The following is a 15930-nucleotide window of genomic DNA, read 5'->3' as shown; positions in this document are numbered from 1 at the left end:
CTTAGAAGTTTTACAACTTACTAATTTACAGTACTACTGTACTACTAATTACGTAAACCATACGGCAGAGCACACACACGTACACTCCTACACATGACTAACACCGGTGCCAGGCAGCCCTAGTTCCGCCCAGCCGCTCTCCCGTATTACCGTTAAGCCGTCTGCATACCTGGCCATACCTCACTGCCTTTCTATCAAACCCTTTTGTTGCCGACACAAGAATTTCTTAGACATGAATCCCCCCTTCGCGCCTTCCTATAAGCATCTTCTACAAGATCCCTCACTCCTAGAAACTTACACTACACTCAAATAACTTCTCGGCACTCATAAACTGCAAATACTTCATCATAATTGCAGTAATTATCGAGTTTTAGTCAATAAAATCATACCAGACTGTCTCCATACCTGATCGGCTTCCATGTTGTGCAGCGGTGGCTGACGGGTATTGACCTGTAACCTTTGACCTGATGAAAGTCACCAAAATACCATCATTTTGCAGACGACATTTTCACACGTTTGTGATTTTTACTGTTCTCTGAACTGTTTTAAACTTTTGTTCTGTTAGCGTATGTTTGTTGGAGGAATCCTTTACACAGAAAAACGTTCTGTTACCGAAAATCTACTCGTAATTTTTAAGGACTGATAAAGTAAGTTGCAAAGTTAATGTGAGGGGGGAGGGGGGCTAAGGCAAAAGGAGAAAATTTGATTTTGAGAAGGAAATCGTTACTCAAGCAACCGATTCCAAATCTACTCATTCTCTTGAGTGACAAATGATTTCCTTGTATCTACGTTGGTAGAAATTAAGGGTTTAAGAAGAAGTTATTGCCATGATTTTTGTCCAAAAGAAAAAACAAACAAACTAGAAACTACGTTTAGAGTGGAGTAACGTTTAGAGCATCCTCGAGCCTCATTAAACTAATAGAATTTTAGGTTTTAAACAAAATATCAGGTGTGTGTAGGTTCAATAAATGTAAACAGAACTGCAAGACTGGTGGAAATACAGAGAAATTTAACTCTTTATAACTTCATCTTCATCTTGAGTACCCTGAGCTGAAATAACCCCGGGGTGCCGTTAGGGGGGGTAGAGGAGGTCAAGGATAAGGCGGGCAGGCCGCCAGAACGACTCAACATTGGGAGCCATAACTACCGGGCCGGGTAAGGAGTTCCACTGTGGGATGGTACGGGAAAAAAACAGAAACTGTAGGTGTCGGTGCGTGTGAGTACGCCCCTGTGTGGACTGCAAGATAAACTGCAATAACTGAATTTATATATAATCTTTTGATGAACTGCTCCCCAGACAGATATGGCTGACAGATAGCAGCGTCACCAGGTTGTACAGTCTCACCAGTTATCAGGATGTTCTCCTCTCGCCTGCGGTCGGCTGTACATGTAGAATTACAGAAAACTTTTCCTGTTTATAACTGAATTTATATCACTTGTATATCACAAGTTTGTAATTTGCTCCACAGACAGACATGGCAGACAGATAGCAGCGTCACCAGGTTGTACAGTCTCACCAGTTATCAGGATGTTTTTCTCTCGCCTGCGGTCGGCTGTGTGGAAGGCTGCGGCAGTGGTCGGATACGCAGTCCAGTACGGCTGCATAGCTCACTGTACACTGGAGTACGCTGCTGACTTTATTGTCGTGAGTTTTGGCTTCTAGTTTCTGAAATTTTCTCACTCCGTTTCTAGCTCACTCACTCACTCACTCAAGGCCGCATGCTTCCGAGGGAAGCGTAGCGTAGCGCCTCGGTTTCTAGCTCCATGGTGAAAATTAGTATTACTTACATGTACCTTAAGTTATCGTTAGGAAGGCCTCGAAATAAAGGATTCATGTTTGAGTAACCGCACCTTGAGGTTGTTAAAGAGCCCACCACACTTATCAAAAAGAGATGGGGCCCATCCTGACCATGTGAGTGGAGCACCTTACACAGTCTGTAGTTGTATGCATTTCAAATGTAACACAAATGCACAAAACTTGATGTGTAATGTTTATGCAAACAAACAAGAACAACAACAACAATATTGGACAGAGTATAATAAAGGGTTAATGCACTGCCCCGAGTTGTATATGGTGTCATAACTGCATGAGCAGCTGCCATAACCACCTCATAAACCACCGTGTGAGCGAAGCGAACGAGGTGGTTTATGAGGTGGTTATGGCAGCTGCCCATGCAGTTATGACACCATATACAACGAGGAAAAGGCAGTGCATTAAAATTATTATCATATAGCCTATCCAAACTGTCAATCAACACAATTCCTGTTTGAAATACAACAGCTTTAATATATATACATACATAAAAATACATTCGAATATATTATACGCTTTAAAACAAATATGGATAATTTCATTTAATGCAAATTGTAGTTTAAATGAAGCTAAACAGTTTATTGGACAGAAAAATGCTACAAAGGTTTACAGAAAGAGTCGCATGCCCCTATACCCTATAACATAATGGTATCAGCCATAACACGACATGTGCTGTTATTCCGCCATAACACCACATGTGCTGTTATCGGGAAATAACAGCACGGGTATCCGGGCCTCTGATTGGTCCACGCCGTCCGGCTATATGATAATAATGCTTTAGCCTCACAATCATTATAACCAACATGACATATATCAAAGAAAGGTGAGAAGCTTGTAAAGCTAGACTTTTGAATTTGTACCCTGCTGACATTTCAGTGTCTATCAGACACCTTCCTCAGATCTTAATCTAGAGCTTCTGACTGGAGTTCTGCTTCTCGCCACTATGTGTAGCCGATGTAGGTGGCACTTTTGCGGTGAGAATGGAAGGTGTCTGACTGACACCAAAATGTTAGCAATGTACGAATAATTGGTTGTGTAGAAGAAAACCCTTACTACCTTAGTATATCCTATACCTTATCAACCTGATGAAACTATTTTCGGAAGTGAAAGTTTGAAGTTTTCCTGTGTATGTTCAGTGTTCGGGCCCGTCCATGGAGCCGACCATCCACACACAGGACATCCTCATCACCGAGAAGTTCAGCATCATGCTCAAGACTGTGGAGGTGTAAGTACTTTTTAATTATCTAATCTTACATTGTCATGGAATCACACATACTGGATAGTGAACCTAACACTGTCTTTTCACAAGGAAAAAGTTACTAGTATTCAAGCAACTGGGTAGATTTTGAAAATGTATATCACATCACATTACCTGAATGTCTAAATAAGTACCCTTTATTGACTTAAATTTTAAAAACATCTTTAGTTCCTGTAAGAAAGAGTAAGTAGATAACGTTTGTTTCTTTGCTGTTGTTTTTTGTAGATCATAATCGTTAAGAAAACCAATATCCTGAAAACTAGTTTCATGGTGAGAAAGAAATTACCTGTAAATGTATGTGATTCTTGGGGGCAAGGTGAGTTTATATTAGGCCACACCAAGTAAACACCAAATTTATGGATGACGTCCGCGCGCGCATTGATTTTGGCCTCTTCCTAGAAAAAACACACAAGAAATTTCGCTTCCTGTAACTATAACCAGCAAATGGTCAGATTGACGTGAAACCCGTAACGCGAAGAAAGTGTCTATTGACAGGACCATCCTGTCAATAACAGAAAATTTGCACTATTGACAGGACCATCCTGTCAATAACAGAAAATTTTTCACTGTCCACTGTTCCACCTGATTTATTGCTGTTTTGATGATGAATAAAAGACTTCTTGCTTGTTACACTGTGTCACCTCATTCAATTTGTGTCCTAACATTTGTGGTCTCTTAGTATATTTCTAATCTAGGCATCTTGTTTTTTAGGACCCTTCTTGTTTTTTTTTCGCCCTCTCGCATTAGATTTAGGGTCTCCAAAGGACGTCATCCATAAAATTTACTTGGTGTGGCCTTAGCTGCCTGTAACCATTATCCGTCCATAGGCAAATGGTAACACAGGCTACTGTTATTTGATTGCCCCTGCATGCCTCTGAATGAATATGCTTGGAGATTAGCTTGTTCGTAATGTTTTTTTAAGTCGCATGACCCATTTTTCAGGTCTTCAGTTTGAACCTCCATCATTCCAAATGCAATTGATGTTGTGTGTTTTTGTTTCTTTCCATTTATTTATCCAGGGGCAGCATATCGCAAATGGGGGTTTTCAATGCTCCCTCCACAGATAACAGAAAAAGTATAAACTAACTTCATATGGCTCTATGGCTCAACTCTGTGGCTTTCTCCCGCCCATTTCATCTGGAGTCCGATGACGTATACTTGCCCTAGCCTGGCACTGGGCATGTTCGTAGTAACAAACCAGCTGGTAGATTAGTACACGTGTGGCTTCCTATTGGGAGACGTAGAGTGGGACATCCTTATAGTACTAGTACACTTTTGTCCATGCTAGAGAGAGACGCTGGTCTCACAGGGCCTGCATTAGTGTCCGCTATGATAGATAGGACATACTGGAGTAACTTTATCAAGTGTACCTCACCGGATTAGTATAAACTAATCCGGAGGCATGATGATGATGATGAACTTCATATATTCCAGAGGGGATGTTGTGATTGCCAGGTCTCCCACCAACCCTAACATCTTCATCTGTAAGAGAGTAGCCGGGATGGAGGGGGACAAAGTCTGCCTCAACCCTGGGTCATTCATCAAGAAATACAGATGGGTAAGTTCACTGTCAAACTGATAGGGGGCTCTGCTAATACTAGTATTGCAGTACATTGTATGGTAGTAGTTAATGCAGAGCCTACATGTATATGTTTGACAAGTTAGTGCCTCAAACCAGGATCCTTCAATACATACAGAATACAACACAGTGTAACACAGTTGACTGACAGTTTAAATATAGACTCCGTATCACCCGAGATACATTTGACCCGAGATACAGCCGAAGGCCCACCCAAGAAAACACACCTTTCAGTATATACAAAATGAGCCAAAATTTGGTGTCCCTAGATCAAAAAATGTAACAACATCATTTCCAATGAAACATTTGGAAGCCCAATTGTGATAACCAAATAGAGCCCTAGGCATGGTCCGTGCACATATCGAACATTATTGCGGCCCAGGTGCAACATAAAAGTAGTTATGTATATCATTTACTGTCTCCAAGGAGGTTAATGGTGTCTCTGATGTTTCAGTTCATTTATCCCCTTCTGCAATTCCATGATACATACAAAATATAGCATTGCACACATGCTCAGTGCTGATACCTTTTGTGAGCAGTATCGGTAAGGGGGTGAAGTCTGCCATCTCTGACTCAGTATGGGTAAGGGGGTGAAGTCTGCCATCTCTGACTCAGTATGGGTAAGGGGGTGAAGTCTGCCATCTCTGACTCAGTATGGGTAAGGGGGTGAAGTCTGCCATCTCTGACTCAGTATGGGTAAGGGGGTGAAGTCTGCCATCTCTGACTCAGTATGGGTAAGGGGGTGAAGTCTACCATCCCTTATTTGTTACCTTGTTACTCCCCAGGTGCCCAGAGGCCATGTCTGGTTGGTCGGAGATAACATGGGGAACTATGGGTAAGGGGGTGAAGTCTGCCATCTCTGACTCAGTATGGGTAAGGGGGTGAAGTCTGCCATCTCTGACTGCCTTGTTATTCCCCAGGTACCCAGAGGCCATGTCTGGTTGGTCGGAGATAACATGGGGAACTCGAGCGACTCCCGAATCTACGGACCGGTACCCTACGCACTGCTCAGGAGCAAGGTCCTCTACAAGGTCAGATCATGGGTAGCACTTTTCTCTTGCATACAGTGAAGCAAAACCTGTACTAGTGGTCAATTGACCACCTCTAAATACTCAGGTGGCATCATGGCTATAGGTGTTTGCCCTGAACCCAAATGTCCAAGGTTTGAATCCCCTGACATGCCTCATGTGTCTCAGGCAAGCCACATTACAACTCGAGCACTTTAAAGATCAAAAAGAGTACATTCCATTCTAAATTGTGGGGTAGGGAGTTTAGGGAGATTTTTCTCCTACTGGATCAGTTTATAGTCCAGTTGCTTTCAGTGAGTCCACCTTGAGCATTGATGTTTCTGACATATAGCTAGGAAGACAAAATGCTGACCAGGCCACTTCATGCAGTGTTCGAAATACCTGTCTGCAGTCTGCAATCTGCAGATAGATTTCAAAGATTGCAGAAGAAAAATTTATACAATCTGCAATTTTGCAGCAGGAAAAATTGGCACTTGGGATTTGGTGCTCTTGGCCCCAAGGACAGACAACACTTAAGCTCCAGTGTTCTGAAACAACAGGAGCTTCTTCACTAATTTACATCAACCTTGTCTTGACTTGTCTATTTTTTGTTTCCTTTTGGACTTCCAAAAATTTGTCTTCACTAATTTGCATATCAATCAATAGTTCATGCTTATAAACTTGCAAGATTGTAGTATAGAGGCTTGTGTATTTGCAGAAAGTATTTCCAAATTGCAGAACAAAATTTTGACTCTTCTGCAATATTGCAGAACACTGAAAAAAAGTATTTCGACCACTGTCATGTATCCCATAACCTTGAAGCAATCTCCAAGTGACCATTGACTGAGAAAGAAAAAGAGTAGAATTTTTTCAGCTCTCATTTATATATTCTTTAGTCTAATTGTTCTACTGTTGATGATCTGACAACCAGTTCTCTCCACCCTTCTCACAGCACTAAAGTGGGACATACACAAACTTCATCAACTTGTACAGCCTGTATGTAGGTATTCTCAAACAAACAGCCTATTTTCATACATGTAGGAAATTCAAACTCTACTACAGTAACTGGATAAATTATGGGGATAATATCCGGACGTTTCGAGTGACATCCACCACTCTTCTTCAGCGTCACTAATGAGCTAACAGAACTCCAGAAAGCATATTATGAGCAACTGGAAAATACAGTTAAACATGACAAAGGTCCATAAGGTCACTGATCTGTTATGTACATTACAATAGGGTTTAAAGTATGTTCCTATATGGTTAGACAACTCTATAGGAACTGCTAGGTTGTTGCAGGGCAGGGCTCCATGTACTAGAGAGCTCTACGAACAGTCCTCCCTGGTTTAAGGTGGATTTGAACCTTCTGTAACAGTGGGGGTTTATAGGCGCTACCAACAGATCCGGCAAATGGGTCTAGACCTTTTAGCGGAGAGGTTAGAGTGTCTGACTGGGGCCCGAGAGGTCGTGGGTTCAAACCCCGCCCGGGACCAGTGGGTTTTTACGGCTCCTCCTGTTTCTTACAGTGGTTCCCACACCGGGAATCGAACCCGGGCCTTGGCGGTGAGAGCGCCAAATCCTAACCACTAGACCATATTGAAAAGAAAAAGGGGGAGTAGTGTAACAGTGCTAACTGACCATGCTAAATGGTCGTGCGACCTTTTAGTGTAGTGGTTAGCGTTGGTGACCGCCAAGCGGACAACTCGGGTTCGATTCCCGGTTGTGACCTGCTCGCCCCTTTCGTTTCTTACAGTGGTTCCCACACCGGCCCTGGGAGTTCTGGCAAAGAGTGCCGCTCCAGGAATGTCGAATTCGGAAGATTCGAGGACGAATCTTGAAAAGAAAAGGGGGAGTAGTGTAACAGTGGGGGTTTATAGGCGCTACCAACAGATCCGGCAAATGGGTCTAGACCTTTTAGCGGAGAGGTTAGAGTGTCTGACTGGGGCCCGAGAGGTTGTGGGTTCAAACCCCGCCCGGGACCAGTGGGTTTTTACGGCTCCTCCTGTTTCTTACACTTCATCAAACAAACAGCCTATTTGTTTCCATTCCTCACTGCCATCTCCCCTGTAGTCAGGACCGTTAATCAGCCTGATTTGTGCAAGGCTGTTCCCAAATGGTGCATCGAAAGGGAATTTCGTGGAGGTCAAACTTCAAATTAAAGCCCGGCAGTCCCATTTAGACAAATAGGCCGGGAAATTAAGATTGGTTTCCGGTGAGGAAGTACATGGACGTTTGTCAACTAACAAGGCAGAATACTCAAACTTCTGTGATCTCAGAGTCTGAAGACTATCTGCAAAGGAACACACAAATACAATTATCAAAAAAAAAAAGAAAAAAAAAGAAAGTCTAGTATAGATCTCTCTGATGTTTTTCATATACTGTATTACTGGGAGGCTTGCCATTTTCATTGAAGAACTGTAGGTTTTGTGATCTTTGTAAAAATGTACTTTTTATAGTTCTTCTAATAGTATACAATAGTTAGTGAAAACATGAAGGGATTGTGCTTACTGTTCCAAAAACCAGAGTATTTCTATTCAGCCTCATAGAGATGAGAATTTATTGTATTTCATTTTTCACTTAATTGCATGCTCTAATTCTTTAAAGAATGTCTTCCCTTCTATAAGCTGCAATCTTAGCCACTTATACACAGAGGAAATAAATCCATCCGTCTGCTTCGTTAGCCTAATTAGTTTTTATCCAAAACTTTACTATTATTCTTACTAGACTTCAGAAACTTTTTAGCTCATCAAAAGTAACCGTCTTAACTTAAGGTAGTATATATTTGACGAAAAAAGTCTACCGGAAATTATATGTATGAAATGCTGCTGCCAACCCTTGTAGTAGGGACAACAGCAGCAGTATAATCTAATCCTGGATAGTGAGTGCGAGTGCGTGTAAAGGCATTTTAAAGAAATGTATTTATGAGGAGACTATAGTATTACAAAGAAATGGACAATACCCTCATTCAATTAAAGATATAGGCCTGGCACATTTTCCAAAAGTTGATGATGCAATTTATACATGAATGTATCAAATAGCTGTATCTCTGCTGGTGAAAGAAATCAACAATCCACACAATTTATGAAGTGCTTTGGTACCATCTTTTGGAAAGGAACTGTACAAAATGAGACACCAGGAAGTTTCCACAGAACAGAAACCTTGTGCCATCAAACTGCTTGTTATTACCTCGTAGGAGTTTGGGAGCCAATTTGAGGTGATCTATACATGCAAATTTAGGTTGCTATCTCCAGCTTAGAGTTACCTGTAAGGCCTAGGAAAAAATGTTGTGTTTCCTGTTTCCCGACCTACCCTAGAAAAACCTGCTGAACCTATAGCCTTTTTTTTTGGTGGACCCCGCAAGGGACATAAAAATACTAATTTTTCGAGCTAATCAACCTTTTCTACACATGTAGCTCCATGGGTGAACATGGGGACACCTGAGTGAACATTGTACAGTTGGTTTTCTAACATTGACGTTCAAAATAAAAGTGTCCAAGTTTTACTTGGACCCCTACATGTATATAGATTAGATATCACTGAAGTCTACAATTAAAAAAAAAAGATAATCCCTACCCTACCTACCGACCCTATTTTTTTCAGGACTGAAACAGGAAACACAACTTTTTTTCCCTAGGCCCAAAGAGTAAATCAGTCAGACTCTACATATACCTCGTTACATGGTGGTGAGAATTGTGGTGTCTATAGTCCGTGCAGGACACCAATTATCCAGCCGTGGTAACGAACCAGAACAAATTGCCAGTGTGGACCTACATCTGTACAACAATCTGTCACACCATGCAGCACCAGTTCTGTTGGTTGTTTCTTAGATATTTGAAAAAAAAAAAATATATATATATATATATATATACATGTATAGCCTTATAAGTATCAACATGAAAACAGAGTCTTGGAGTACAGTCCATACATACAGTCTGTACCTTAATTGTTGATATCATAATACTTCATGTACTTTAAGGCCACACCAACTCAATATGGATGACATCCACGGGCGCATTGATTTTTGCCTGTTCTCAAAAAAGACGGAGCCCCAGTGGTAAGAATGGAGGATGACACCCAGGCTACGGAAGTTTTGTGACTCAAGAATTCTGTACATATGTACAGTGCTGAATCATAAATTCTGCAAAAAGCTAGCATGTGCCGGCTTGTCGTATATGTCACTATTTACTGCCGCAAATTCAGGATACCAGCTTTGTATTAATTCCTGTGGTTTAGTAGCAGTTTTATTATTTTTTGTTTGAATGCGCGCACTAGTTTGGGGGTCTTCAGAGGATGTCATCCATAAAATTGAGTGGGTGTGGCCTTATGTACTTTTAAGTGAATATAACACAATGTTACACACATTCAATTTGTTGGTACTCAGATTTTTGAATAACTGAAGATAAACTCGAAAACTCTGAGTCTGAGAGGACAGTGTCCTCGGATAAATTTTGACTTCTAACCCACCCATGTTCTCAGCCACACAACGTCAGTACTTAGTCTAGTATAATATTGCATTGCCAAATCTTTATAAATGAGGATATGGACACTGGTGGGATAATGGTTTGCAACCATATATAGGATCTGCTTGGAGATTAAAATGAACAAGCTTTCAAATTGTACATGGCACCTGTTAGCTCAGTACAGGAACAACAATGAACAACAACCTTGAGTTGCCCAACTCATTTTTTAACTTCCTTGTTCCTGCTAGTTTTATGGATGTCCCCACAGGGGAACCAAAACATTAGCTTGTTTTGCGCCTGGTTATTTCCACATTATTCTGCTGCAGTAACGACATATTCTGTCATTCTGCTGGTTTTGGATGGCACCCTCTGGGTTCCCTAGTCTGCTGCAAAAGGGAAGAATGAAGCATGCAAATTTAGGTTGCTATCTCCAGCTTAGAGTTACCTGCATGTCAGGCCTAGGAAAAAATGTTGTGTTTCCTGTTTCCCGACCTACCCTAGAAAAACCTGCTGAACCTATAGCCTTTTTTTTTTGGTGGACCCCGCAAGGGACATAAAAATACTAATTTTTCGAGCTAATCAACCTTTTCTACACATGTAGCTCCATGGGTGAACATGGGGACACCTGAGTGAACATTGTACAGTTGGTTTTCTAACATTGACGTTCAAAATAAAAGTGTCCAAGTTTTACTTGGACCCCTACATGTACATATCACTGAAGTCTACAATTAAAAAAAAAAAGATAATCCCTTTTTAAAAGGGAAGAATGAAGCATTGGATGTTTGTTTTATGTTATGGTTAGAGATTCCTTGATAGTGTGACAGGCTGAATAAAACTTCTAAACAGGATGTTTGCGGCTCCAGATGTCTTATCGAGGGACGACTGTGTGTGCAAGATGTTGGTTAGCTTGAGGAATGAATCCCCTCTACTATATACTGTTTTTTATGTTATGGTTAGAGATTCCATGATAGCACGTCTGCGTATTTCTCATCATTTTCTTAGCAATTATGAAGCTTTCTGTGGTGGTTTAAAAAGGTCTTGTAGCTTTTTAAGTACATACAAGGCTTGTTTTGTGTAATTGGTCATCTATAATGGTCGTCTAAGCAATTAAAGCATCGCTGCATAACCCATATATCGATACCCTCCCTTAGATTCATCCTATATCCCATTCAATATCTCAGAAAATATCTTAAAAGTTCACATTCACAATGCTATTGCTGTAGCAACAGTTATGTTTACCGAAGGAAAACATATTGTTTTTGCTCAGTTTCTTCTTCTTGTCCAAACCAGTAAGGTCAATGACCTGAACCATATGCCTGTCACCATGGTAACTGGTGTTGGGCTACATCATGTTGCAATTTTATAGCAGGAGGGACTTAGACTCCTGTCTGACCATATATATGAAACTTTGAAACTTTGAAACTTTATTAGAATAACCATTAGCGGTGGACCCTAGGGTCCGCTAGTCTTCCTGGTATTCATACATACAGACAATACATTATACAAACATAGTTGACAACTGGACAAGTCACAAAACACAATCTAAATCAATCAATAACATAATTTACAATAATTATGAATGTGTAAGGATTAACAGAGCAGATCATATACGAAGGTAAACATTTATCTATCTATGACGATTTACCACATTTGTGGAAGGATTGACATAACAGGTGACTATCACCTTTACAAGATGTGAAACCTGAGACCAGACTGTAATGTTTGAACCACTCACACCGGGAAGGTCCCCTACTCTTTTCGATAAGTGCGGTGGGTTCTTTTACGTGCGTGGAGTGTGGCTCTCCCAAACACGGGACCTCCATTTAACGTCCTATCCGAGGGACGTCCCTAACCGAAGCTAGGTGTAAATACACCTGAGTGAAGTGAGGAAAGTCGTGTAAAGTGCCTTTCCCAAGGGCACAAGATCGGTGACATGGGCAGGATTCGAACCCGCAACCTCTCGGGTGTGAGCCGAACGCGCTACCGACTGCGCCACACGACCCCATTTATAATGCATTTGCTTTGCAATTGTTACCTTAAAGTTTCTAGTTTCTAAACATTTTAGTTGCAATTTCAATGCAGTCTGGTATTTTGCAGTTGTAGCAATTATTATAATCATTATGATGCAGTTCATCTTTATAAAGTTTTAAAAAGGTTTCACTGCAACATTACAATTTACGAGTGCAAGATTGTCATTTATCATTACATTTCATCCATAATGTCATCTTTCTGTATCGCTGCATAACTCCAAACCCTAGAGTATACTCTTATTAACAACCTTGCACTCATTATCAACATTTTAATCTTTGTTTCCACTATACCTTTAATGCATGCTGGTACTTAACAGAATTCCCAACTGACGTAATTTAGCACTAAAATAAATTTGTGTGATTATTATCATACTTTTGAAAAGGTTTCACAACAATACATCTTATGAATGTGCAACAATTGTCAGTTGTCATCATATTTAATCTGTAATACAAGTAAAATCTGAGATTTTATACCTCCGGGCTTTTTATTGTATATTTCTCCATGTTGTTTGTTCTGTATAGTTGATGGTGTTGAATTTTATGTGTTAGATTTAGCGTTCCTGGTTGTGTTAATACAGGACTGGTCAACATTTTCATCTGCAGCCCATACCATGTACCCACGGTAAAAATGCATGTCGAGAACGTCTGAGACAGTATACCACGGTATTTGTAAGTTAAGAAGTCGTACTATACGCCGAAAACATCCAAGATTGCGCAAGAGGGCGTTGACCCCTGACCCATTGGCCCACCCGGAAGTTGCGCTGGCAGCCAGCCCAGCGCCGCGCGCGACCATTTTCAGATTTTTACGCCCCAAAACACATATACAATAAAAACAAAAAAACCTGCACCATCTACAGCCCATTAGTAGAACATACACCGAGTCCAGTCTACCCCAACGCGAGATACAACTGCGATAATATTTCAAAATACATATCGGAAGCAGACACCCCTCTGTTTGACCCCTTTTAAATGGTAAGACCCAAAACTGAAACCTCCCCATTCCTTAACAACATGGTAAATTCCATTTTCAGCATGGCGGGGGTGTCCGGAGCACTTAAAAACCTTTTATTTCCACGCCCATAAACACATATACAATTAAACAAAAACGTTCTGCATCATCTGCAGCCCAACAGCAATACGTATACCGAACAACAGACCAATCCGTCCAGCCGATCGCGAGAAACAGCTGCTGACAGAAATGTTTCGAACCATAGTAAAACCTCCTCGCGGAAGGATATCTCCTTCCCCGGAGGTAATAATCTTCCTGTACTCATTATTTACAGTACACTTTCACTGTGAATACCTTTAATGCAAACTTAACAGAAATCCCAGGTGATGTAGAGCACTAAAAGGAAAAGGTTTCTAGTCAAGACAGAATGTTGATACTATTCCATTAAATCATAATAAATTTAGGTTAGGTTATAAATCATAGTTTTATGTACATAGCTTTTGCAGAGCTCATAACATCCCAAACATATAAATTATGTGGATCAAAACTTATACTTACATGTAGCTTGTACAGTTTACTTACATTACTGAACAAAGCTGAACATGTGCTTGAAGGATGTTTACCTATTATTCAAAACAAAGAAACAAAAATACTCTATCATTATATACTAACTGTATCACAGTCACTGCAACTAGTATATATAATCCTAATCCTTTCTGCTCCTGCAATGTGAAAGAAAGAAAGACCTTTATTGTACGTTTGTGCTCTAACAAGCTAAGTACAGGTCATGGATAGACAAGGAAATGGATACAGCAATGATACTTAAACTATACATACTAATGTGATCTACTATTTACATTGTTCGACTTCTTCTCGCTTCTTGACACAGTTATAGATGTACGAGCATATAGAATTAGTGATACATGGTTTGTCAAGTTTCATAAGAAATAGGAATTTTTCTGATTCATTTAAATGTGCAAAGCTGGGGAACTTATCTATTATATAAGAATATAGGGAATCTCTCTCATTACTATATAACGTACAATTGACTACGAAATGATACTCATCCTCAATCTTATTTAAATCGCAAAATTGGCAAATCCTTTGCTCTAGAGGAATGCGGTTGTGTCTGCCTTTTTCTATGTGGAGTTTGTGTGAACTTATCCGGAGTTTTGTGAAGGCTGTTCTGTGTCGAATGTTTGTAATTTTCAGGTAATTTTCCTCGTGGTAAGTATTTTTTAATAATCTGACAGTGTATGTCCGTAATTTGTTGTTGTTCCGCGTTTCTGATATAAAAGATTGGAGATACATGTCCATGCAATGAAGTTAAAGTGGTTTACAGTACAGTAACTGTTTATCCTGGGTTGTCGTTGTAGCACATGTATTTTGTCTTCAACACACTAACAACTAGGCCAACCTCGGCAGCAGCTGAGGCAGTTTTTGTCAGTCGTCTGCTCTAACGCAGCCGCCAGATGATGATGATGTTTATCCTGAATAATGCAAAGTTGTATTAACATTATAACAAAGAGAGATGCATGTAGGTAATTCTGACTAATAGCATAATCTAATTGTAATGAAAGTAAAAACAGAATTGAAGAAAAGAATTAAAAACAGTCTGTTTACTTTATTGATGTCAGTAATTTATTAAGAAGACACCCCTGGGTGTACTATCTCCTATTACACAAATTCTCTAGGGCATATGTGCTTTTCTAAGAAGTTCTTGTTTGCCTTCATGCTGAGAATCACTTTGGGTGGTTATTCATGGTTAGGGCAGCAGCATTTTTTTTTTGGTGAGTGACGTGAGTTATGCCCTGGAGGGATGGCTTGGCTGCTGAGGGAGTTTTGGCTGGGAGAGACAGTTTCGCAGCTCGGTTTTATTGGGCAGCAAAACCGTCTCTCCCAGCCAAAACTCCCTCAGCAGCCAAGCCATCCCTCCAGGGCATAACTCACGTCACTCACCAGAAAAAATAACGCTGCTGCCCTACAAGTCTGCAAAGGAGGCTACCCTTGTTGGCTTTTTTAAAAAGCATTTCTTGTTTAACTCTTCGCCCCCTGCAGGTTTGGCCACCAGGAGATTCAGGCAGCCTAAGGGGCCCTCCACAGGGGATGCTGCCTGGCCTCAGGACCATGGGAGACACAGGCAGGTCCCAGGACAGATGACAGACAGGCAAACGATAGACAAGACAGTCACATCCTATGAAATAACTCTCAGTAGAACAACCTACAGTACAGGCAGATGCCCCTCTTCAGAAATACTGTACTGTAGCAGGGTGGAGTTCCCTGCCTGCAGGGATGGTGTCTATTTGCCCAGTTGCTAGACTCCTTCAGACTGAGTCAACCTCATGGCTCACCTGCAGTGGTCTGCATCTCTACCAAACACGTCACCATTTGAGAACATTAACATACCACCCCAGCCCAGTACAGGACTCCAAACAAGTGTGGCAAAGCCATCAGTCAACATCAGTCAACAAAGAAGATGAAGATGAACAAAGGAGCTTCACCTACACTCAGGGAAGGATCAGGCCACACCAATTTAATTTCTTGGTTAACGGATTCGCCTCTTCATTTTTTTCTGATTTGCAAATAAAAATAAAAATTCAGAATCAACTGCAAAATGCTCATATTTTGCCCTGAACAGTTGAAAACAGTCCTTTTCTTATTACTTGTTACAGTCATTCCATCTTTCAATGCAGTGCTACCATTAAAAGTTCAAAATTCATTGTTTAAATTTTGAACCAGCCTGGACTGTGTTGACTTAATGGCTCCTATCGTACCATTTTGGGCCATTTTGGATGCATAGGCCTGTTTTTATTTTTATTTTTTCGTCCCGCCCG

At 40.7% G+C, this 15930-nt stretch overlaps 2 protein-coding genes across 2 annotated transcripts in view; one reads left to right on the top strand and one right to left on the bottom strand.

The window, feature by feature from the left end:
• The window catches only part of LOC109481613 (ankyrin repeat and SAM domain-containing protein 3-like), a 9508-nt gene extending 9088 nt beyond the window's left edge, over window positions 1-420 (bottom strand). Inside the window, exon 1 of the mRNA XM_019784195.1 lies at window positions 406-420. Within this exon, the coding sequence (XP_019639754.1) occupies window positions 406-420 (15 nt within the window). The remainder of the gene's footprint in view (window positions 1-405) is intronic.
• Window positions 421-1459: 1039 nt separating this feature from the next.
• On the top strand, window positions 1460-15681 carry LOC109481612 (mitochondrial inner membrane protease subunit 1-like; the record flags this gene model as incomplete). The annotated part of the gene is made up of 5 exons (XM_019784194.1): window positions 1460-1645; window positions 2950-3038; window positions 4506-4629; window positions 5571-5681; window positions 15155-15681. Coding segments are annotated over 5 exons (612 nt in total), but the record flags the coding sequence as incomplete, so codon positions are not given.
• Window positions 15682-15930: the final 249 nt, after the last annotated feature.

This window comes from Branchiostoma belcheri, unplaced genomic scaffold (assembly GCF_001625305.1).
Source record: "Branchiostoma belcheri isolate BF01 breed outbred unplaced genomic scaffold, Haploidv18h27 scaffold57, whole genome shotgun sequence".
NCBI classification, from domain to species: Eukaryota; Metazoa; Chordata; class Leptocardii; order Amphioxiformes; family Branchiostomatidae; genus Branchiostoma; species Branchiostoma belcheri.
This window is presented reverse-complemented; position numbering and strand designations above follow the sequence as displayed.